The sequence below is a fragment of the Antedon mediterranea genome, chromosome 1, assembly GCF_964355755.1.
Source record: "Antedon mediterranea chromosome 1, ecAntMedi1.1, whole genome shotgun sequence".
Taxonomy (NCBI): domain Eukaryota; kingdom Metazoa; phylum Echinodermata; class Crinoidea; order Comatulida; family Antedonidae; genus Antedon; species Antedon mediterranea.
In genome coordinates, this window is record NC_092670.1 from 12956822 (window position 1) to 12979388 (window position 22567).

At 36.6% G+C, this 22567-nt stretch overlaps 4 protein-coding genes across 6 annotated transcripts in view; 1 reads left to right on the forward strand and 3 right to left on the reverse strand.

Moving 5' to 3' along the window:
• The window catches only part of LOC140057167 (uncharacterized), an 82758-nt gene that overhangs the window by 24304 nt on the left and 35887 nt on the right, over nt 1–22567 (forward strand). The window lies entirely within an intron of this gene.
• Nucleotides 42–6160, reverse strand: LOC140050438 (solute carrier organic anion transporter family member 5A1-like). The gene is made up of 8 exons (XM_072095624.1): nt 5379–6160; nt 3189–3500; nt 2592–2762; nt 2129–2318; nt 1819–1936; nt 1154–1314; nt 720–784; nt 42–334 (listed from the first exon to the last, which is right to left on the reverse strand). The coding sequence occupies exons 1-8, from the start codon at nt 6085–6087 to the stop codon at nt 42–44; spliced, it is 2019 nt and encodes a 672-aa protein (XP_071951725.1). The 5' UTR covers nt 6088–6160.
• Nucleotides 7597–22193, reverse strand: LOC140057078 (uncharacterized). Its single transcript, XM_072102615.1, has 15 exons — nt 22149–22193; nt 21122–21274; nt 20469–20649; nt 20121–20235; nt 19587–19793; nt 19050–19245; nt 17793–17955; nt 17304–17515; nt 16981–17117; nt 15939–16130; nt 15234–15356; nt 11096–11490; nt 10651–10779; nt 10364–10469; nt 7597–8119 (listed from the first exon to the last, which is right to left on the reverse strand). Exons 2-15 carry the CDS (start codon nt 21261–21263, stop codon nt 8099–8101), a joined length of 2319 nt encoding a protein of 772 aa, XP_071958716.1. The 5' UTR covers nt 21264–21274; nt 22149–22193; the 3' UTR covers nt 7597–8098.
• On the reverse strand, nt 11544–15216 carry LOC140057109 (uncharacterized). Of its 3 annotated transcripts, none has more exons than XM_072102660.1 (4): nt 13576–15216; nt 13198–13471; nt 12503–13062; nt 11544–12407 (listed from the first exon to the last, which is right to left on the reverse strand). In XM_072102660.1, the coding sequence occupies exons 2-3, from the start codon at nt 13234–13236 to the stop codon at nt 12541–12543; spliced, it is 561 nt and encodes a 186-aa protein (XP_071958761.1). In that variant the 5' UTR covers nt 13237–13471; nt 13576–15216; the 3' UTR covers nt 11544–12407; nt 12503–12540. The 3 variants fall into 3 exon arrangements, with proteins under 3 accessions (XP_071958761.1, XP_071958770.1, XP_071958755.1); XM_072102669.1 differs by having other exon boundaries at nt 12503–12641; nt 12858–13062; nt 13198–15216; XM_072102654.1 differs by having other exon boundaries at nt 13198–15216.

The following is a 22567-nucleotide window of genomic DNA, read 5'->3' on the forward strand; positions in this document are numbered from 1 at the left end:
TTTACCATCACGTTTTTTCACTTTGAAAATAAACCAGTTTCTTATAATTCACAAGTCTCGTCATATCCATCCATTCCAAATCTTACATAAGTATTTTTAACCGAGGAATGATCATTCAATCGTACTGATGGCGCTGTTCTTGTTGAACACCATGTTATAGTAAAACATACAATTGACAGAAACTTCAATACTATTAATGTACCAAAAAATATAAAGCGAAAAGATACAGAATCGTATGCAAGACATTCGTACAGGTGGGTTTTGTCAGAGGGTTGGCTGAGCATACAGGTGGGTTGTAGAATTGCTGGGAAGTATAGAACGGCAGGCAAGATTCCTGTAATAAAAACATCAATAAATTTATAAGTAGATCGTTTGATTTATATTGTTATTATTATACAGTACTTTATTGCCTAATACAGTATTTATTTGGTTAAATAAAACACTGTTTAAACAATTTATAAAAATAGATTGTTGAAATGGTATGTTTTCAGGATTTTGTACGGTATACTTCCCGTTTTGTTTCATTTTATATACCACACATTACAACTATATCTTTGCCAACAGGCAGGTTGTTGTTTTGATATCAAAATTTATCGTATCGTATTCGTACATATCCTTTCAACGTAATGCATTCAACTACGTCAAAAAGCGACTTTATACCTTCTATAATAAGTTAATTGTGGTTTAGGAAAACTTCATAACAGTGTATGTCTACTTACCCAGTACGTAGGTAACAAATATGACTAGACCAACAGCCACAGATCTGTCGCTGTGTGAAACACACCTGGTAAAAGATCAAAACAAATTTTTAAATGTGTTAAAGCAAAAAGTTAAACTGATCAAACAAAATCACAATAAACAATATAGTTCATAATACATTTTAGACGTCTTTGTGTTGAGTAAAACATGTTGTCTTAAGTAAGCTTTCAATGTATGATGACAAGGACTTAGGCCTACACATTGGTATGCTGTAAATCATCGCCTGAACATAGAAACTTTTGGTTAGGATAGTGAGGAAGCATGACGTCCCAACTTCGAATCCCTACATACCCACAATAATTTAACGTGTCGTCGTAAAACGAAGCTCCTTATTTATAAATTGTATGTCTCAACAAATTGAGATAGAGTGTTGTACAATTATAAATAACTATACCTTAAAACTACTAAAGTGGCTGGAACGTTTTGAATACCAGTGAGTGTAGCTGCGAAGAACAGAAGCAGGAGGATACTCCACATTGGATCGCAGTTGGCACTGCATACGCCAGCCACAGCGCTACCATTATTGCCACGTGAAAATGAACAGTTTTCAAAATTCTGATTCATTGAAATACAATTAATTTATACTGTACAGTATTATGTTTAGAAATATGATGTATATATATATATATATATATAAATATATATAAAATGTTATCGACAAGAAGGAGATGATATCGGGAAGAAGGAGATGGTATCGGGAAGAAGGAGATGGTATCGGGAAGAAGGAGATGGTATCGGGAAGAACGAGATCTTATCTGGAAGAGTGAGTTTCAGGAAAAACCAGGTATAGGAATGAGGGATTACTAGTGAAGTATTGGCGCAATGGTTAGCTAATTTGAACACGTTTTCTCATGATGATAACACATTTGAAAAGAACTTTATAAATAAATATTAAAAGATAAACGCGAACCCGCAAAAGACAATTATACGTATAGCGAGACATTATTCAGTAACTGAGGCCTAGTTATTAAACAAAAACAAATGTGTATCGCAATGAGGAAGAAAACGTGTGATTTATGAATAGTTCACAGGATTTGGACCATAAAGAAAAAAACTTACCGTGTAGTTTCCCTGGGAACAGCCAGCGTAACATGGAGACGCGTATACAACGCCATTTGAACCGCATACTGGGAAATATTTATCAGAACAACTATGGCATGTTGTCAAGTTTGCAGTCCTGAAAAGTGTGGAGAAATCATCTCAGAAATGTGTTCAAAAGATGACATGAATAGGAAAAAAAGTAAAAGAACCTAGGCTTAGGCTGTTTAATGTTCATCATAATTTGTTTGTTTGCTAAATGAATGGCGATAGAAAACTTAAAACCAAGCCGTAGGTTCCTTCTATGTTTTCGAACTCGAAATGATCTTACCCGTCTTTAAATGGAGATATATTTATTCCGTCACAGTGTGGTGAGAAGAAAGTCCAATATAGTCCCCAAGATAGCAGACCGAACACCAGAACTGAGCGACAGAGTTGCTTGAGCTGTGAAACCTGACCTCTGATAAGTACCAAGGCTGCAATTGTACCACCGATGACCAAACCAAAAACTACAGATATTGCTGTTGAGGAGAATGTACAAGATGTTAGGGGCAAGCACGAGCTTCCCATGGATTATCAACCCGAAACATACTCCTTCTTGGCTTTGCTTCGCGAACGAAGATTTTTATGAAGGAGTTTGTTCACGTCTGTCACAGGCTCCTATACAATTCGTCAAATATAACACTTTATACTTTATCAGACAAAATCTTCGAACTTTAAAATACACAAATACAATACACATATAGAACAAAATAATTGATTTTTAGTTTTGAAAATGTAGAATATCGACCTACCAATCTTTACATCGGCGACTCCTCCTTCAATGCTGTAGTCTCTCTCCAAAAATGGTGGCAAGAATTGGTAAATACCACACAAGATGGCTCCTTCAAATGCGTACGCAGCACAACTGCTGAGTAGTGTAGGGTTTTGAAGTAAACGAACAATTGTCTTTGGTCGAACCCTGCCTTTAATGGGAAAGAACAGAAATGTTTAGATCAATGCAATATAATTAACTAGAGAGTGTTAAAGGTCTGTGTCTGTTTCATCGCGCTCAAATATGGGCACATCACATTTTTTGTTAGTCACATAAAGTTTGATAGTGTAGACAGAGCTAAGTGTAATGCAATCAAAGCTTACATATTATCAACAGGAGAGAGGAACCATGGGCTGTATTCACATCGGCTATTCATCAGATACCCGGCCCGGTACACTTTACTTTTCTAGATAATTATATCTAATTCTTTACCATTGTTTAATGGTTTATCATTACTTGAAATTAAAAAAATAGGGAATCATTATCTTTGAGCGAAGTTAAATTACCACAACAAGAATCTAATTGTTTACATCGAATCTAAATAAAAATACTTGAAAAAAACAATAATTTGATTTACTTGCTGATGATAGGCTGACTTCCTCCGCAAGTTGTCGATACTTTCCAAATGTTTCATGCCGTTTGCACATGCGCCGTACCTCTGGGCACTCGCCATCGTCTGTAACCGTCTCGATCTTCCGGAACGTCAAGATCACAAGACCAAGAGCCAATACGATGAGACCCAATACACAGAAACCTATCCACCAGTGATCCATTACTTTCGATCCCCAGACTAATGGTTCATGGGTGATGGATTGTATTTCTGAACGCATACTGAAACTCATAAGTTCTCCCAAAACCAATCCTAACCCCTCTGCTGCATATATTGCCACTTTTAATGTAGAAAAAAAACCCAATATTATTAATGTTTAGTAAATCATAATAAAACATCCTGTAAGATATCTACGATATGGAATGTAAGCAATTGGGTGGTAGATGGCTGCTTCGTAAGACATTACTGTAGCATACAACTCTAAACATAAGCCAATACCAAACAAGAACTGGAGAAGGCTACGATTGTTGGCGACTGCAACCAACCACTAGGTTTGTAAATCTAGTCAATTTAAGAAATCAAACGTTACACAACTCGCACAAAATACATCCAGACTTCAAAGCCACGACTGGATGCCATTCAGACTTAAAAGCCACTTCTGGATGCCATTCAGACTTAAAAGCCACTTCTGGATGCCATTCAGACTTAAAAGCCACGACTGGATGCCATCCAGACTTAAAAGCCACGACTGGATGCCATTCAGACTTCAAAGCCACGACTGGATGCCATTCAGACTTCAAAGCCACGACTGGATGTCATTCAGACTTCAAAGCCACGACTGGATGCCATTCAGACTTCAAAGCCACGACTGGATGCCATCCAGACTTACGAGCCACGAGTGGATGCCATCCAGACTTACGAGCCACGAGTGGATGCCATCCAGAATTAAGAGCCACGACTGGATGCCATCCAGAATTAAGAGCCACGACTGGATGCCATTCAGACTTAAAAGCCACGACTGGATGCCATCCAGACTTAAAAGCCACGACTGGATGCCATCCAGACTTCAAAGCCACGACTGGATGCCATTCAGACTTCAAAGCCACGACTGGATGTCATTCAGACTTCAAAGCCACGACTGGATGTCATTCAGACTTCAAAGCCACGACTGGATGTCATTCAGACTTCAAAGCCACGACTGGATGCCATCCAGACTTCAAAGCCACGACTGGATGCCATCCAGACTTACGAGCCACGAGTGGATGCCATCCAGACTTACGAGCCACGAGTGGATGCCATCCAGACTTAAGAGCCACGACTGGATGCCATCCAGACTTACGAGCCACGAGTGGATGCCATCCAGACTTACGAGCCACGAGTGGATGCCATCCAGACTTACGAGCCACGAGTGGATGCCATCCAGACTTAAAAGCCACGACTGGATGCCATCCAGACTTCAAAGCCACGACTGGATGCCATTCAGACTTCAAAGCCACGACTGGATGTCATCCAGACTTCAAAGCCATGACTGGATGCCATTCAGACTTCAAAGCCACGACTGGATGCCATCCAGACTTACGAGCCACGAGTGGATGCCATTCAGACTTACGAGCCACGAGTGGATGCCATCCAGACTTAAGAGCCACGACTGGATGCCATCCAGAATTAAGAGCCACGACTGGATGCCATTCAGACTTAAAAGCCACGACTGGATGCCATTCAGACTTAAAAGCCACGACTGGATGCCATCCAGACTTAAAAGCCACGACTGGATGCCATCCAGACTTCAAAGCCACGACTGGATGCCATTCAGACTTCAAAGCCACGACTGGATGTCATTCAGACTTCAAAGCCACGACTGGATGCCATTCAGACTTCAAAGCCACGACTGGATGCCATCCAGACTTACGAGCCACGAGTGGATGCCATCCAGACTTACGAGCCACGAGTGGATGCCATCCAGACTTAAGAGCCACGACTGGATGCCATCCAGAATTAAGAGCCACGACTGGATGCCATCCGACAGAATGCTGATTGATGTATTAACTGCGATAGTAAGTAAAGCCAAAGAGATGACATCCACAACAATACTGAAGATATAGCAAAATTACCTAAAAATAATAACTGAAAATTGTGAGATCAGTTCCGTTTAGTAGTGAACGATGACTGAAGATGAGCATATGAAAAACCAAAAAACATTTTTGAGATAAAACTTACCTATGTACATTGGAGTGTACTTTACTGGAAGAGTGTCACATATATAGGTTAAACCTAAGCTGATCTGAGGAGCAGCACCAAATCCACACATGATTAATCCAATTGATAACCAGCTTAAAGTCGGTGTCTCCGGTCCGTGATCACCATTTTTACTATTGTTAACTTCGCTAGCATTGCATAGTTCGATCGCAAGAGATGGTGCTCCTAGTTTATCGATTTCATCTTTTGATATAAAGTATCCTAGCGTTGATATCAATGCTCCTAAGCCAATGAAGATGGTGCCAACTGATATCCATCGAGTTCTGTGACGTTTTCCGCCGTTATAACTGACAAACATGATTGCTGTTATGATGCCAAAGTGGAAGGAAAGAGGAACTGTTGATGTATTGCCAAGACCCACTTGTAGAAAATGTGTAACTAGCATTATTATTCCCTGTACATAACCTCGACATGTACATGATGTTATTAGTATCAATAGTAAAAGACTCCATGCGATCAACGGTCTGTTGTGAGTCTTGGTACAGTCGACGTGTTTAGGGGTGGCATGCAATGACGATGATCGTGGCGGCGGATCGGGTACGTCGTCAGGCTCTGAAGGTGTAGGCGTAGTCTGCATTCCATTTTCAACGATTGAATTTTTGTCAATTTGTTCCTCTTGTTCTGTATCGCCATATTCAGCAGAAGTAAAATCAAGTTTATAGTCGGCCATTCTGTAAAATAAGTAAGCAAATAAGAAAACAAATTAATAATAAAATTTAGTTATGCTAATAAGTTATTGATATAATTTTGCATATTTTGGAGTTGGAACAAACATGTTTGTGCTAGGTCTACATTATTTTTCCAACACACCTATTTAAAATTCTCTATGCCCGGATTCAGATGGGATCGGATCGACGTATTCTCGATTTTGAGAGATGAAAAAAAGAGGTTCGAGTCACGGTGTAAGAGACGGGGAAGGTGTTATCGACCCCCAATCTTTCCCAACACCCTGGCTTGATTCACTCACGATACGTAGTGAACGATAGGTTTAGTAGGCAGACATTTCTGCATGAATGCTTTCGCCCTATGAATATGACACTTATTTGTAAGTATACATTTATTACTGACTTTTATATACCAATAATATATTGGTATTTTATGACATTGTAGGCCCATTATTATATATGGTAATAATATACCTCGTTATATTCATTTAGATAATAAATATTATCTGAGACTTTCAATTTATAGTAGAATATGATTGTTATATCCAAACAAAAACGAAACCTTGAACATTGTTATTCAATTTTCATGTATAGTAATTTTTGGGTAGAGAAGGTTAACATAGAAATTAATCTAATCTTTTTAGTGTATTTTTAACATTTTTAAATCTGTATAATTTGTTGTGCTTTTTGTATTTCTTTCTTGATGTATATTAAATTGTATTGATATTTGTCTACCCACGATCAAATGAATTTCCCAATGTGGGATAAAGTGTTTTTGAATTGAATATTGTAATTAATTTGAACGTACACCAGTATAGGGTTGTTAGTAGCCTTATTTGATGGTTAGTTCAACACTATTCTACCGTATAGCCTACTGGTGTAGGACTACTGATCAACAGGCATACATACATACACAGTGTTACAACAACAAATATAACCGACGTGTTGTATTTACTATTACACTGCTGGTGTGTATCCGGTTGATTCCCATCTTTCTAACCCTTTCTATCTTTTGTTTATAGTGTTTTAACATAATTTAAAACATTAATTTAATGAATGTTACTTACGTATTAGTGGTACATTTGTTCCTAATCACTGACGCTGTCTCCTTTGTCTATTTGTTACACTATATGTGCACATGACACGAAGTCCAGATTGGCATTTTAGTAATCGTCTGTGTTTGCATAACCTACAGATTAAGTGCACGTGGACTTTGATCCGCAATGCGTTTGTAGTTTGTTTTCATTCTTCCTACAGTCAACAATTGATGTGTCCAAATATATGACGTCACTTTGCCTATTATATGTAAATGTGCTATTATCAAGTTGTTTGTTCATCCCCTACTGTTTAAAATGAGTAACATGGTGTTTTCTCTCATTGTGTTACGTTTTGAAACATCTTGTTTGGTTTCGTAATTAATTCCAAGTTAATAACGTCATCATTCTATTTAACACGTTTGTATTTGCTTAAATACTTATCTACCCATACATTTAAAAGAATCAAACTATTAAAAGTAAAAATGTATACGGTATTTATTAATATATATAATTATATATAATTTGTTTTTTGTTTTTAAAATACATAATCTAAAATAGTAAAGACATTAAAATACAACGTGCATTTATATTAGGCCTACGCCTAATAATAAAATTATACGTTCCTGTATAGGCCTACGTTATCCGAGTACGTACTAATATTAGGCTTGAAAATAAAATTCAAAGACACTGGTCCCACAGCTTGAGACAGTTTACAACACAATTAGTTTACCCTCCACAGTCCATTAAAAATATTCATTTATATTGCGTAAAATACATTAAAATGCATAAATAGGATGTATCTCTACGAATGTGCTCAGTGTAAAATTAATCCATCCGTTTGCCGTAGTCGATAAATGGCACAAATTTTCAAAAAAGGTTGCCATCACATCATAAACCTACAAATAAGGTATAGGCCTAAGTCACTGTAACACGTTGTCTTCACGTATGCGTTCTTACGGGCATCCATATTTCCAAATTTCTATTTAACACCAAGAAATATCTGAAAGAAAAGCATAGATATTATGTACTGTAGGCCACCTATCTTTTATTAAAATTTGAAAAACACAATTATAAGGCCAGGCAACATTACTGGTAATACTACACTAGACCATAGTCTACACAAAGTTAGTGAATCGGTTAAATTATTGGTATCTTGGTCCATTTTTTTCGATTGTAAATTTAAACTTTTAAAGGGTAAGCTTGAACTCTAAGTACTAAATTAGGCGTTATCTATATATAAATTTACGTAAGGGCAAAATTCGGTAAATCTCGGTTTATTTCTAGAATTTCTACTCGATGGTATATAAAGTTGGTTCATACTTTCGGTACTGATTTTAACCATCTGATGTAACCCTGTTTACTAATTAAATTGAGTTAGGTAATTAGTTATTGACGATTAAAACGAATTTAGGTTCAACGATTTGCCCCAAATAGGGGTGTTTTCCGATCGTGGTATACACTGTCTAATGGATGTCCATCTTGAAAAATACCCGCCACAAAAATACGAGGAGGCTTCGCATTTTCCTATCTCCTCCTACGATAATTGTTTTTAACTAGATGGTACGCTCGCTTCGCTCGCGTACCATCTAGGTCGTGCCCACAGATGGTTCTCGAATACATAATAATTTCAGCGTTAAAAAACTGGCGATTTCAAATGTACGTACCGCAGGACAATAATACATGTCGTTTACAGCCTACAGGAACGAATACATAGACACTGTAATTTATGTACTCAACTAAAATTAGCACCATGGGAATTACTTCCGAAAGAGAAACTTGTCACAAAATGAGACCAATTGTTTAAGTCAAATTTAAACAAACTTGATTTGTGTTTTGTATGTAACATTAGGGTTGAGGTATGGGGAAGAGGATGGGTGCAAAGAGGAACAATTTTTAAATATTATTCTTTATCCATTTAGTAACGAAATATTAATTGAACTTATTCAACCTTATGTTCCTAAGCGGTCTCTGAGATCTAGATCTGAGTCTCTTCTTGCCCATATATTTCATCCTTCCACTAAGTTTTATGGAAATCGTTCATTTTCTTCGGCATCCGTTTCTCTATGGAATGCGTTGCCTATTGAAATCCGTCAGGCTACTTCCACCAGTGTCTTCAAATCTCTCCTCAAAACCCACTTTTTAATTTGTAAATTTCTAAATTGTTCTGTCTTTGTAAAGCGCATTGAGGCTTTCAGCATAATGCGCTATATCAAGTACCAGTTATTATTATTATTATTATTATTATTATTGTTTTCATGTTTTACAAATAATATACCACTAAACACAGTAAAACATTGCGATGTAATACTTTGTTGAAACTATCACCGTCCTAGTCGATTGAAATAGTACAGTAGCCCCTACATGTAACGATACATCACTACGACGTGTATATGTTTATATAATGTAAAACAATTTGTGAAAACCACCTCTATTCGGGGAAAATCATAAATTCGATTTAATCGTCAATAAATATTAAATTATCTAACTCAACTTAATTAGTAGGCCTAATGGTTTTCAATTGTTTCCTAGAGCCAATTCATACTTAAGTTGGTTCCTACCCTACCCACCAAAGTTGTTCTGCGTTTAGGGCATGTGATGTACCGTAGGCCTATCCTCTACTGGTTTTACAACGCTACTCATGCCAGTGAGGGAAGGGTGATGATGTGGGTGGTTTAACTGCAATAATAAAGATTTATACATAATATACGGCGAGTGAAAACGCTAGCTCTTTATCCGTTTAAAAAAAATGTATATCCAACCTCTGCAGCACAGATTGAAAAAAAAATGGATCGAATTTCTGTTATGAGTATACAATACTTGCCTTTACGACGCCTGAGGGAATAGACACTTGTGGAACAGAGATTGGAATGTTCCATTCCTCGCAAATCAATACATTTGTATAATCGTATATTAAATCTATCAAAATAGTATTTTTTAAAGAAAATCGGCCTGTCTTCAACATTATGATGGTGTACTCAATTTGAAATTGGTCTTATTTTGTGACAAGTTTCTCTTTCGGAAGTAATAAGGTGCTAATTTTAGTTGAGTACATAAATCACAGTGTCTATTTATTCGTTCCTGTACACGACATGTATTATTGTCCTGCGGTACGTACATTTGAAATCGCCAGTTTTTTAACGCTGAAATTATTATGTATTCGAGAACCATCTGTGGGCACGACCTAGATGGTACGCGAGCGAAGCGAGCATACCATCTAGTATTTAACAATTACTGTATTGTTTACCTTAGATAATTTGATGTCAACTTCTTCAACTTCTTTCAGAGAATTCGTGTCGGCAACGAGTCTTCCAATGTTAGATAATACGGGTCTTGGTGGTGGGGTACAATCACTGATGAAATAGAATTTGTGATATTGTTGGGCAAAAGGAGCATTTGGTATACACTTGCTACATAATTTTCAAAGATATAGGTATTTACCAATTACAAAGGATGAAAATGAGAATAAAAGAATGGTGGAAGATGAGGAAGAGAGAAGGAGGAGAAAGAGTAGGAAGAAGAACTATCACTTACCCATCCTCTTTTCGGAAACAGTCAATAAGGTTCCTGGCAGCAAATAATAAGGCTAGAATGTCTGGTTCTGAGAGGCTATACTCAATGTCATTCAGTTCTTGGATAGCCACATTTATTACCACTCTCGATCTAAATAATAAATCATTTCGTTTTGATGTCGTTATAGGTAGTTGTGACTTTCACCAGTCTGTTAAGTTAGCCCATATTACGTTCTTTTCTGATGTAAACATGGGAAAATATTCATCAAACCTTTAGAATAACCCCAGGTATAAACTTAACTGATATTATAACGGTATGAATTTAATTAGTTAAATGTGATAGTGAAACAAAGTTAGATTACTCTTGTTTGTCCGAAGCAGATTGCCATCTAAAGGTACACGTTTGTTTGATTAAACACTACTGTCTTAGTCTTAAAGAAGAACAAAAGTTTTTATTCAGAACTTACTGCATAATTAAAGAAGACCATACTGCATCAGCCGTTGACACGTGATAGTAAACCGTATGGAAGTAGGATGGCTTCTTAGGCAGGCTATGAATTTGGATTGGAAATATTACTGGGTTCTTCTCTGTGCGATGACGGCATAAGGCAATGTTGAAATCTTCAATACAATCATGTGACTCAATGTAGTTCGGTGACACAAAGGTTACGATCTTCGTTGCGTTATCCAGCAGATGTCTCATCTCTTGCGCAGATGCAGCTTCTTCGACAACCGGGAGAGACGGCGCAAAGTATTTCATAAGCCCGTAGAAAAACTTTGCATACTTCTTGTCGTTAGAAGAAAAGCTTAAGACGATGTTATTGATTTCGTTTGCAGGTTTCAGCCGCTTGCTGTCGCGAAGGAATAGCAGGGTTGCTAACTTCCATTTTTTATGAAGATTGTGCATTTTGTGACAAAAGCACCAAATTTGGCACAAACCTTCTTTAGGGTATATCTAACAATCCTAGAAGGGGTGCCCAAAAATCGGAACAATTTAACGACGTCATTTGGACCACGCCCTTTTTTTAGTATTACGTAATTAGGAGAAAACTTACATTTCGTATATACATACCAAGTTTGGTATCAAATTAAAACTCATGACATGTACATTGCAATACACACATAAAAAATATATGATTTCTCTTCAGACGGAATATATAGGTCAAATAATGTAATTTTCTGTCATATTGAAGGGGATTTCAATCAAAACGCGCCAATATTGTGCTATGTTATGAACATTGTAGTTATAAGAACAACAACATTCATTTTTGTAATAGAACTACTAATATATATTTATCCTGTACCAGTTACCGTACTTTCCTTTAACATAATATTAGGAACCACTGAAAAAAAGTATATAAAACATATATATAAGTAAACAGACAAAAGACCATTTGACTGACAATTATGGCGTTAGCATCCATAACAATACATGGAGGTGATTATCAACTTTACTTTTATGAAATTATTTATCTGGAATCAAACACTTATAATGGTACAGAGTTGCTAGATGACGAACAAGTTCCACGGCATGGGTAACAAAGACCAGTGCAAGAAAGACCTGCTGAACGGCACTTGCAGTTCCCTGCAGCCACCCTTTAGCAATTCCCTACATGCTTTGGATGCTTCAGGTAGTATGGTCCAGACTGGTGTCCATGTACTGCCAGTTTTAGTCCAACCAAAGTCTTCTGGTGATGGAGCATTCTGCTGTGGCTGTAGACTGGTGGTCCAATTGCTTGCTTGGTATATGGATCTTTTGGAATGCTGTAAAAGTGCATCCTGCAATAAACAATTTAAAGATTGGTGTTACCTTTTAATGAAAGAAAAAAAATGAACCTGATAATAAATTATTAAACCACAATTGCTCCTCTTACCTGTGTAGGAGGAATGTTGTCCATTGTCCGTGCCTTTCTTAAAAAAGATCTTGTCTTAGCTTAGTAACACTTCTTAAAGTCTTGTAGTATAGATGACATGTAAACTCCTCTAGCAACTGGAATTGAGATGAGTTGACTCCTAGAGATTTGAAAAGGTGATGTGCCATGAAAAGAAAGGCTTCTGTGACTGCTGGAAATGAGTTCCACGTCTCCCATGCGGAGTGTTTTGCTTTTCCGAAGGGATGTACTGTAGTATCGGACCCAGTAAATGCATGAAAAACTGGCAGCTCTCTTAACTTATCCTCTCCTAGGTTATGGCAGATGGTATTTATATTAAAATATTGGAAGTGCTTACCCATGCCAAATGCGACCCAGATACACGTACCAGGATAACAGGCTATTAGATTGCAGAAAATACCAACCAGGATAACAATGACATCAGTATCAACTGTACGCACCAAAATAACCCTGCTACCTTTTAATGCACATCCTGGAGTCGGCCTCTTCATGGTTGCAGATTGACATAGGTTGAGTAGATGTCCGGGATACATCAGACTCGCCTACAGGACATATATCAAGAATTACTTACTAATTTAATATGCCTTTTTAATTAATTATTGGTACGAAACTGTATAAGTAAATTAATCATTTGGTTACAAACAAAATAAATTAGTATGTATCATAATAAAACTTACCTGATGTAATGTAAACTTCTTTGCAGTCAGAGTAATCATGGGTAGACACCTTCGTAGTTAAAAAGTTAAATAACTCCTCTTTATTTACTGGATCTTTCAGAAAGTCTGGAAAATTCCATGGAATCTTTGTTTGTCCCCCAACTTTCCTCCTGACCCCTTTTCCTCTTTTTTTCTCTCTTGTAGACTGCTTAAGACTATCTGTTCTGTAAGTGTCCCACACTATATCAATTCTGTTACTATTCTGCAGCTGCTGTCTGGTCCACGGTAGAAAGACCTGTCATACAAATGATACAAGAATAATGATCCGCATATAGAAGTGACCAATTATGTGGTGGTTAAACAATAGATACAATCCTGAATGCAAAGAAATGTACTCACCTTATCACCGTAGTCATAAAATGTAAATGCATGGTTGCTGGAAAGAGCATGGACAATAGCAGCTCCGTCAAACACCTTTACATCAAAATATGTAGGAGGTTCAGGCTGGCCTTCAGTCTCCAAATGCTGTAGCAAATCAGACTTCTTAGTTGGTAGTCGAAGCTTTCCATTTACTGCCAAAGAGGGTGGCCATGGCTGGTTTTAATGCATGAAGAAGTCTTCCAAATCTCCATCACGAGATTGACTTGCAATATACAGTCGACTGAATAGGCTGCAGTCACTTTTTAAACTCTTAACTTGTTGCTTTGTTTTGGACACTGATTTTTACCGTGGTGTGTTGAACAACGGCAGCTTATTCTGTTTGATGGCTTGTTGAATTGCAACACTTCTGTCGAGAATAACTTCCTTGAAATATTTTTGGTACTGGGTAGTACCTACATCCTGAATTGTACGAACTGTCACTACTGGACTTTCATTGTCACAATCTCGAGCATCCAAGACCAGAAGTTCTGAACAATTATCGAGGAATGGGTTGCCTGCATTTGAAATTGTTTTGTGTAGCCTGTTGACCTGAACTTTAAATGTTTCTTGGGTAGAGAGTCCTTGTTCTCGTTGCTGAAAGTCATTCGGATCATAAACCATGAACTGACTCTCGAACTCTGTAATCAGTCTCGCTTGTTCTGGCTCCGCCACCATCCACCTCTTAAACGCTGTTGGATTTTCTGTAAGTCCGACTGCACCCCCAGTTCCTTTTACTAATTCGTTGTTCTGCTCATGAGATTGGTCAATGGGCATACAGGAGAACTTTCTTGTTGTTTTTTAAATAACCCAGAACTTCTTAAAATCTTCTTTGATGTTTACAGGTAGTGTATTCATGTCCCTAATGTGGATGGGAATTGCCTTTTTGCTCAGGGAACTGCAAGTGCCGTTCAGCAGGTCTTTCTTGCACTGGTCTTTGTTACCCATGCCGTGGAACTTGTTCGTCATCTAGCAACTCTGTACCATTATAAGTGTTTGTTTCCAGATAAATAATTTCATAAAAGTAAAGTTGATAATCACCTCCATGTATTATTATGGATACTAACGCCATAATTGTCAGTCAAATAGATCTTTTGTCTGTTTACTTTGTCCAGTGATTATTTAGTCAAGTTTGATACAGTACGGTATATGTTTTATATACTTTTTTTCAGTGGTTCCTAATATTATGTTAAAGGAAAGTAACTGGTACAGGATAAATATATATTAGTAGTTTTATTACAAAAATGAATGTTGTGGTTCTTATAACTACTGTACAATGTTCATAACATAGCACAATATTGGCGCGTTTTGATTGAAATCCCCTTCAATATGACAGATAATTACATTATTTGACCTATATATTCCGTCTGAAGAGAAATCATATATTTTGTATGTGTGTATTGCAATGTACATGTCATGAGTTTTAATTTGATACCAAACTTGGTATGTATATACGAAATTTAAGTTTTCTCCTAATTACGTAATACTAAAAAAAGGGCGTGGTCCAAATGACGTCCTTAAATTGTTCCGATTTTTGGGCACCCCTTCTAGGATTGTTAGATATACCCTAAAGAAGGTTTGTGCCAAATTTGGTGCTTTTGTCACAAAGTGCACAAAAAAAGTGCTAAGTTACCCTGCTAGAAGAAGCTATCGAGATCTGGTGGGAAATCTGTGTAGGGCTTTCGCGATTTATCTGGGTAAGGTTTGCTTAATTGGAATGCTCGTAGGTCTTCTTGTACAATATCTATATTCTTCTCTGATGACTGCCAAAAAAATAAAAAAAGAATTCGTAAAACGGAGATAATCACATATACATAGTCGTACTTTTGTTTATAGCTCTTAACAAACTAAAACTTTTCAAATATATATTATTTTCATACAATTTTTAAGTAATAGGAATCGTGTAAACTTTGTTTTCCCTAAAACTTTACATTTCCATCCAATGATTGGTCGATTCTATGGTGTATCTAATTAATGTGATAGTGTGTCAAATTCCTAGATACATCGTGACATGTGACATTATTTATACCACCCATTATATATTGATGTCTGTGGCGGATATGAGACGCTGTATCACGGAACTTTAAGATGTAGCATGCCTACACAGAATCAGGTTGGCCTATTACGGTTATTGTCTAAACCTAGTTCAGACTGACAAACTTTTCTTTGCAAATTCAAGCAACCTGCGAACAGTTTTGTTAGTGTAGACCAGTTGACAAACTTCGGTAAACTGCGGAAAACATGTTTGCAGAAGTCTACACTAGGACAATTTTGCAAACTAGAGAAAACTAAAATATGGTATGGTGTACTAGAGCAAAACAGATTCTAAATGGTATGCATTTTACCTTTGCAAATATTTCTTTAGTGTTTTTAGTAGACTCCTTGTTGAAATAAGAGACGATTGCATCTGCAGTAGATTCTATGGCAGACTTAAATGATTTACCAACAGCGTTCACCAACTTGATTTGTTTAAATTCTAATGGAATATCCTGGACATCCTCATCCAAAAAGATCGGAATCAGTGTCAAATCTCGATTCTAAAAATTAAAATCACTATTATTAGTACGCAAGTATCTATTATATAAAAGAACATATCCCAGAGGGGGATGCGGAGAAGAAGAAGAAAAAGGAGGAGTAAGAGAAGGTGGAAAATGAAGATAATGAGATAGAGGAGAAAATCGAAGAATAGAAAGATGAGATAAAAGAGGAAGAAAAGGAGAAGAAAGAGAAAGGGGAGTAAGAGAAGGTGGAAAAGGAAGATAATGAGATAGAAGAGAAAAACGAAGAAGAGAAAGATGAGATGAAAGAGGAAGAAAATTAGGAAAGGAGGAGTAAGAGAAGGTGGAAAAGAAAGGTAATGAGATAGAGGAGAAAAAAGGTGAAGAGAAGGATGAGATAAAAGAAGATATAGAGGAGAAAAATGAGGAAAATTAGGAGAAAGAGAATGAAAGGGAGGAGTAAGAGAAGGAGAAAAACAAAGAAGAGGAGGATGCGATAAAGAGGATATAGAGGAAGAAAATAAGAAATAGGAGAAAGAGAAGGAAAAGGAGGAGTAAGAGAATGTGGAAAAGGAAGATAATGAGATAGAGGAGAAAATCTAAGAAGAGGAGGATGCAATAAAAGAGGATATAGAGGAAGACAATGAAGAATACTAGGAGAAGACAGAGAAGGAAAAGAAGGAGAATAAAGAAGCTGAGGATGATGAGGAGTGGAAAGAGGCCTGCAGACGAAGAAATATCAAGATAATAAGGAAAATGACGGACGAAGGAGCAAGAGATAGAGAAAGAAGGATGTGGAAGAGCTAACTGAATCTGTACGTGTACCCAATCACTTCTATTCTAAATATTACTGAATTCTATCTATATTTGATATTATTAATAAACATACCTTTTGAGAATGTTTTGCAAGCGCCAAGTTAAACTCTTCTCTGCAAACAGGTGACTTCAGATAATCTTTGGTTACCATTGCAACTAGCATCGTGCTGCCATCTATGGCATGGTATAAAGTCTGTTGCCAAGTAGTTCCTATAAATGTGATATTATTAATTTATTTTAATTACGCAAATAAATGGCACTGTTCTATTCCATTACTTGTTGTATTACGTCATATTAAATTTTCAATGTTTAAATGTAATTATGTTGTCTGACGTCATATTATAGCTTCACGTGATGAAAGGTCTGAAATGGTTGAAATAATTATGAATGATGTACCGGTCTTAAGCTCTTGTGTGTCGAAAAAGACCTTCAGATTTTGGTCGAGCTTGGTCAAGATTTCTCTGAGCTGGGCAGCTTGCTCGGTGTTACGATGGCAGTACGAGATAAAGACGTCATACTCCAGTGTAGGGTGTTCATGTATCTCTGCATGTACGTCAACATTTAACGTCAACGCAAGTTGCTCACAAGCATGGCTAATCTTCACTCTTCTGTAAATAACAACAAAATATGTATTGTTAATCACAGCGATAGAAAAGTATTCATTAGTATCTCGCTATCATATAAAACCTGCCAGTATACATACACCTATATTGTATGTACTGTATCTTAACATGTTCAGTTTGTTAGGAAAGTTTCTTGATACACAGGGCCGGGGCATGTTTATCACGTGTGACACTGTGTTTAGGAATTTGTATTATGACAACAAACAAACATGGCATTGCACATAATACTATATGTATAAATCTTTGTTTTTTATTTACTTACAAACAATCAATATATTGTACGAGTCCCATGTATGTTGGCATTTTCTGCACTTGTTCAATATAGAACGGAGCAAGTAGATCTCGTCGAGCCTTCCTGTTGCAGCATAATGCTATGTTGTACTGTTCGACACATGGTGTTGATTTTAGGTAACTGGGGCTTAGTACTGGAGAAAAACAAGAAATTAAAAAAAAATGTATTTGCGATTTTACGAAAATGTAAAAGTGTTTTAGTCAAAAGCTTTTGGAAGTGTTGTTTGTGCGCGGAGAATTGACAGGAAAAATCGATAATTAAATTAATTTTTCTTTAAATATTTATATAAATTATGAAAAGTTTTTCGTGGGAATTAGAGAACATGTATTTGGACAAAACAATGTACTTATGTTTTGAAATACGAAGATATAATTTCGTTCCTTTTATCGACCTCATAAGTATTATTATTTAATTTGCATGCCAATTTGCATCAAGCATACTACATGTGCGTGTTTGTGCATGTTCATTGTGGTAGTGTATGATGCAGCCACTTATTTGTTTGTGTTGGATTACCTTGCTTATTTGGTGTATATAATTAGAAGAAGTATTACATAAAGGAACTGATATACCATATTAATGTAATTCGTTATGTGCGTATGTAAGCGAGAAGGACAAGATAATGCTTTTGTAAAGTTCTACCGGCGCGCTCCATCACATACTATTTTGTTTCACTGGATTTACTTTTTGGATATATACAAAATATGGAGAACAGAAGAACATCATTTGTCTTATTTCCTCTTTGTTTTCTGAGTTAACTGAAGCAACTATTGAATGGATTATTAAGTAAGGTAGGTGCAGTTATTTTTTAGTTAGTGTGTATTGTCAAGAAAATGTATCTCAATCGGCAATGCTTAGGAAAAACCAGTCGTGTTTTAATATGGCGTTTATTGTCGCGAGTAATTTACGTTAGCATTTGCGAGTAGAGAACTGGCGGAGCCTGGTTTGGATTGGTCGGTTAAAAATAATGAAGAGTAGGCCTATATTTTGGAAGTATCCATACACAGACACATAACAAAATATTTAATATTTGTTACAAAGTACTAACAGTGCAATGGTCTGTGCAATATAGGAGGTTTTGTCGATGTAGGCTTATTTCGCATGACGGTATCAAACTGTTTTCGAATTCGGCGGGCACCCAAATACAATTGAATTTAAATGCCTTTATTTTGTACGTTTTGTACCGGTACTGTTCAATCATCTAAGCATTTATAATAAAGTTAGGCCTACCTGTGATGACCCTAGCACACCTGATCATGACTTCATACATGTCTTCCTGCCATACTTGGTCTTCTTTCAGCTCTTGCTGACTGCCAAAGATGCGAATATCGGGCTTAACAACTGCCAAGTGTTTGCTAATAGAACTCGCAGTTTCTCCATCCTCCTTGCTAAATGACAGGTATACATCAAACTCTATCTTCACTTTCTAAAATCAATGACGTCATAAGTAAAATATTTGTGCTAATATCTTTCTAATTACAATTGCTTTCCACTATTTCATTACTGTCATTTACAGGGTGTTTTCTATTAGTATTATTTTTACTTTTCCTATTTGTTGAGGCCTTCCTCTCGACCGTCTTACGTTTCTGTTTAATCAGTTTAGTGCAATCAAACACAATTGCTATACAATGAAAACACGAACACTAAAATGGATGGACACATATACAAATAAAATGCAATCTTTCCTCAAAAAGTAATTAAAAAAAAAAATTGAAATATTTAGTTATTGCCGTAACAAAAACGCGTTTTTCTTAGACTTTACAGTACCTTTGGTATAACACTTTTCATGTCAAACTTCATCTTCAATTCTTTAAACTGTTCACACACTTCTTCAAGGCCTCTCATAGGTGGAGGATCACCGGCTTCAAAGCAAGCGTAGAGCACAATCTTTAGCTTGCGGAGTGGCAGCCCTGCTTTCATCCAGTTTACGGCTGCCTCTACCATTCCTTTTAACATTAGCACTTTACTTCGTCCCTGATAAAAGTAGAAACAACTTGTGTTTTATGATATATTAATGACGTCTCATATGAAGTAGAATTGTCTTCATTTCCAAAGTACCCGTCTTTAAAAAAAAAGAAATAGGAGCAGAGAGGACCCATGATCACTCCTGCCAAGCAGAACAGGAATGACGATTCCTTTCCTCTGGCCCTCTACATCCTCTCTTTATTTCTGTATTTTACCAACTAAATTCCCTTCCCTTGATAGAAAAGTCCAAATTAGTTCTTGATGTTCACCACACCCTATCAACACACTAGTAGCACCATCGGTATTGTTTAAAACGTAATACGATTTCTATTTTACCTGGTCACCTGTGTTCAGCAGAGGTGTAATGACTGTGCCATCCTGGTTGTTAAGAACTGGAACCAAACAACGATATACGTCCGCAACAAGTTCCTGTGGTTTAGATTTCCCGTGACTTAAATAAATGATTTAACCATCGTTAGATAATTATGCTTCAAGCTCACATGGTACATCTGTGCCGTATAATTATGTACACAGTACATTGTATTTATATACAATATACATACTTGGCCTACTTGGGGGTATCTATTTGTTTCGTACTGAATAATTAGGCCTACGTCTTTTTGTTTTACCGAATGCATCCTAAGTAGGCTATATTTGAATGAATAAATTGAAATTAAAACTCACTATCTGGTCTCAAAGCAAAGAAGCCGTCTGTATGGCAAATGATCCGGTAGTGGATGGGACCACCAGCATGAGTAGAGGTTGCGAAGATCTTCTGCTTTATTTTTTGCCAGTTCTCTGACGTTTAGATTTAAGTTTCGCTTCAGAGCACCAATAACTGAGGTCGGTGTTGCTAAATAATCGCCTAACATATAAAATATGGGATTAACAGAATTAGAAGAATTAGAATTCGCCTACACTTTCAATACCTCATTATTACAGTGTTTACATACAGTATTTTTTATTGAGCCTATCCCGATCGAGTTAATGCCTTTTTTGAATTAAAAATATTTTTCTCATAAAGTAACCATGTCTTTCAAGATGTGCTTTTTTTTGTCGTCATAGGCCTACTTTTGTTGTGACACTTTTCATGTCAAAACTTTTTTAATCAAACTTAAATTTCCAGAGAGAGGCATAAAAACAATGTAATAGGAATACAATGAGTGCTGCAAAATAAACGAACATTCACAGAAGTATGACATCACAATACAAATAGATACACTTATTAGAACATCAGATCAGAGAACGAGAACATTGCCAAATAATGTCATCGTAGTACCAGTAGGCCTGCATTTCTACATGAGCTAGGCCTACGCTAGATGCTATAACTAACATACCTCTGAATGCTGAAATCATTATCACGTCTACTTTATCTTGTTGTTCAAGTTTAGTGATGTCCCCAAAACATAAATCGATCTCACAACTGCCATTTTGCGTTATAACGGTTATTGTATCGGAGACAACAAATCCAGCAACCATGTTGATAGGACCTAATGATTAAACAATACGTGTTCAAACTTTAGCTTGCTTGAAACAAATTCTTGAAGTATTTTTCTGTCTTTACCAAGACAGTTCCTGGTCACAAGTACTTAAAGTTCCAATATTAAGAATGACGATAAATCGAATCGTTTTATGACTAAGAAAGTGGATTAATTCCGAGGTCATCCCGGTCAATTCTTTCCTAGAATGTAGGCCTAAGTTCTTATTTCACAAGTTTAAAGCAACTTTAAGGAAAGTTGATGTATTCCTACATAGGAGCCTATGCGTTATCGGATATGAATTGCTAAACGGTCTTCCTGTTATATGACAGGAGGAAGGAAGAAATAACATATCATGGCAATTAAGGTATCCCAATAGCTTGTATATTACCTTGATAGCTACCTTATATAGTAGGCTATCCACGTATTCAAAATTGTAGAGAGATATATAACACGTTTGTTAAAGTAAATGTTTTTAGACGTGTTGTGTTTGTATGCCCATATATGTTTGATTAAATACACCAATACCTATTAGAGTTGAATCCGTAGCCGCGGCACGCTTATGTGTGACAAGTTGAAAGCCTCTCGTAGTAGTGCGCTTATAACCGCGCTTATTACAAAGTTGCATTGCGTTATTGTCAGTCAACACGTAGGCCTATGACACCCATACTTAGTGGCATTTGAAAGCATTGGTCTAATGCGCCTTATGCGTTATTGTCAAGCCGCTATGAGGCCTACCTATATGGCTATGCCTACGCCTGTCAAACATGCATTTAATTTGGAATATTCATATTATATCTATCTAAACACAATACAAATATAAATACCTAAATATAAATTATATCAAGCATTGCGAACAAAGAATTAAAATAATCACCAAACCTACCGCAAGACTAGATTGTTTAGTTTTATCCGCATGAACTGATTTAAATAATAGGAATGGTTTCAATGCAAGGATGAACTTATTGACCCGAAATAAAGAAATCGATTTGGTATATTTAATGTATGTGAGTAAGGACGCGATATAATGAGAATCATCATTTATGGCGATGACTAATAATTCATTAAAAAAAATTGATGGCGCGTATTACGTATACTGTAGGCCTATTAATATTATACTTGCTTTGCATGACGAGAACACTAAAAGGCCGTGTTTTAGCAGCCAAAAATTAACCGATAATTTTATTTTGGCTGCGGAAACACAGCCATAGCAAAATGAATATTGCTTACTTGTGATCGCATGGCTATTCTGAATTAAATTCCATGGTTATCCCGAATTCCATGGTTATCCTGGAATCGATGGTT

Coding starts and splice junctions, on each gene's coding strand:
- LOC140057078 (XM_072102615.1), bottom strand. CDS start 21,263: ATGGTTGCTGGATTTGTTGTCTCCGATACAATAACCGTTATAACGCAA. Junction 19,246..19,586: donor TGAAAAGTGTTATACCAAAG/GTACTGTAAAGT, acceptor CATTGATTTTAG/AAAGTGAAGATAGAGTTTGA. Junction 17,956..19,049: donor GTGTGCTAGGGTCATCACAG/GTAGGCCTAACT, acceptor GTTTTTCTCCAG/TACTAAGCCCCAGTTACCTA.
- LOC140050438 (XM_072095624.1), bottom strand. CDS start 6,087: ATGGCCGACTATAAACTTGATTTTACTTCTGCTGAATATGGCGATACA. Junction 3,501..5,378: donor GTACACTCCAATGTACATAG/GTAAGTTTTATC, acceptor CTACATTAAAAG/TGGCAATATATGCAGCAGAG. Junction 335..719: donor ATTTGTTACCTACGTACTGG/GTAAGTAGACAT, acceptor TTTTTATTACAG/GAATCTTGCCTGCCGTTCTA.
- LOC140057109 (XM_072102660.1), bottom strand. CDS start 13,236: ATGATTACTCTGACTGCAAAGAAGTTTACATTACATCAG. Junction 13,063..13,197: donor AGAAGTTTACATTACATCAG/GTAAGTTTTATT, acceptor TATGTCCTGTAG/GCGAGTCTGATGTATCCCGG.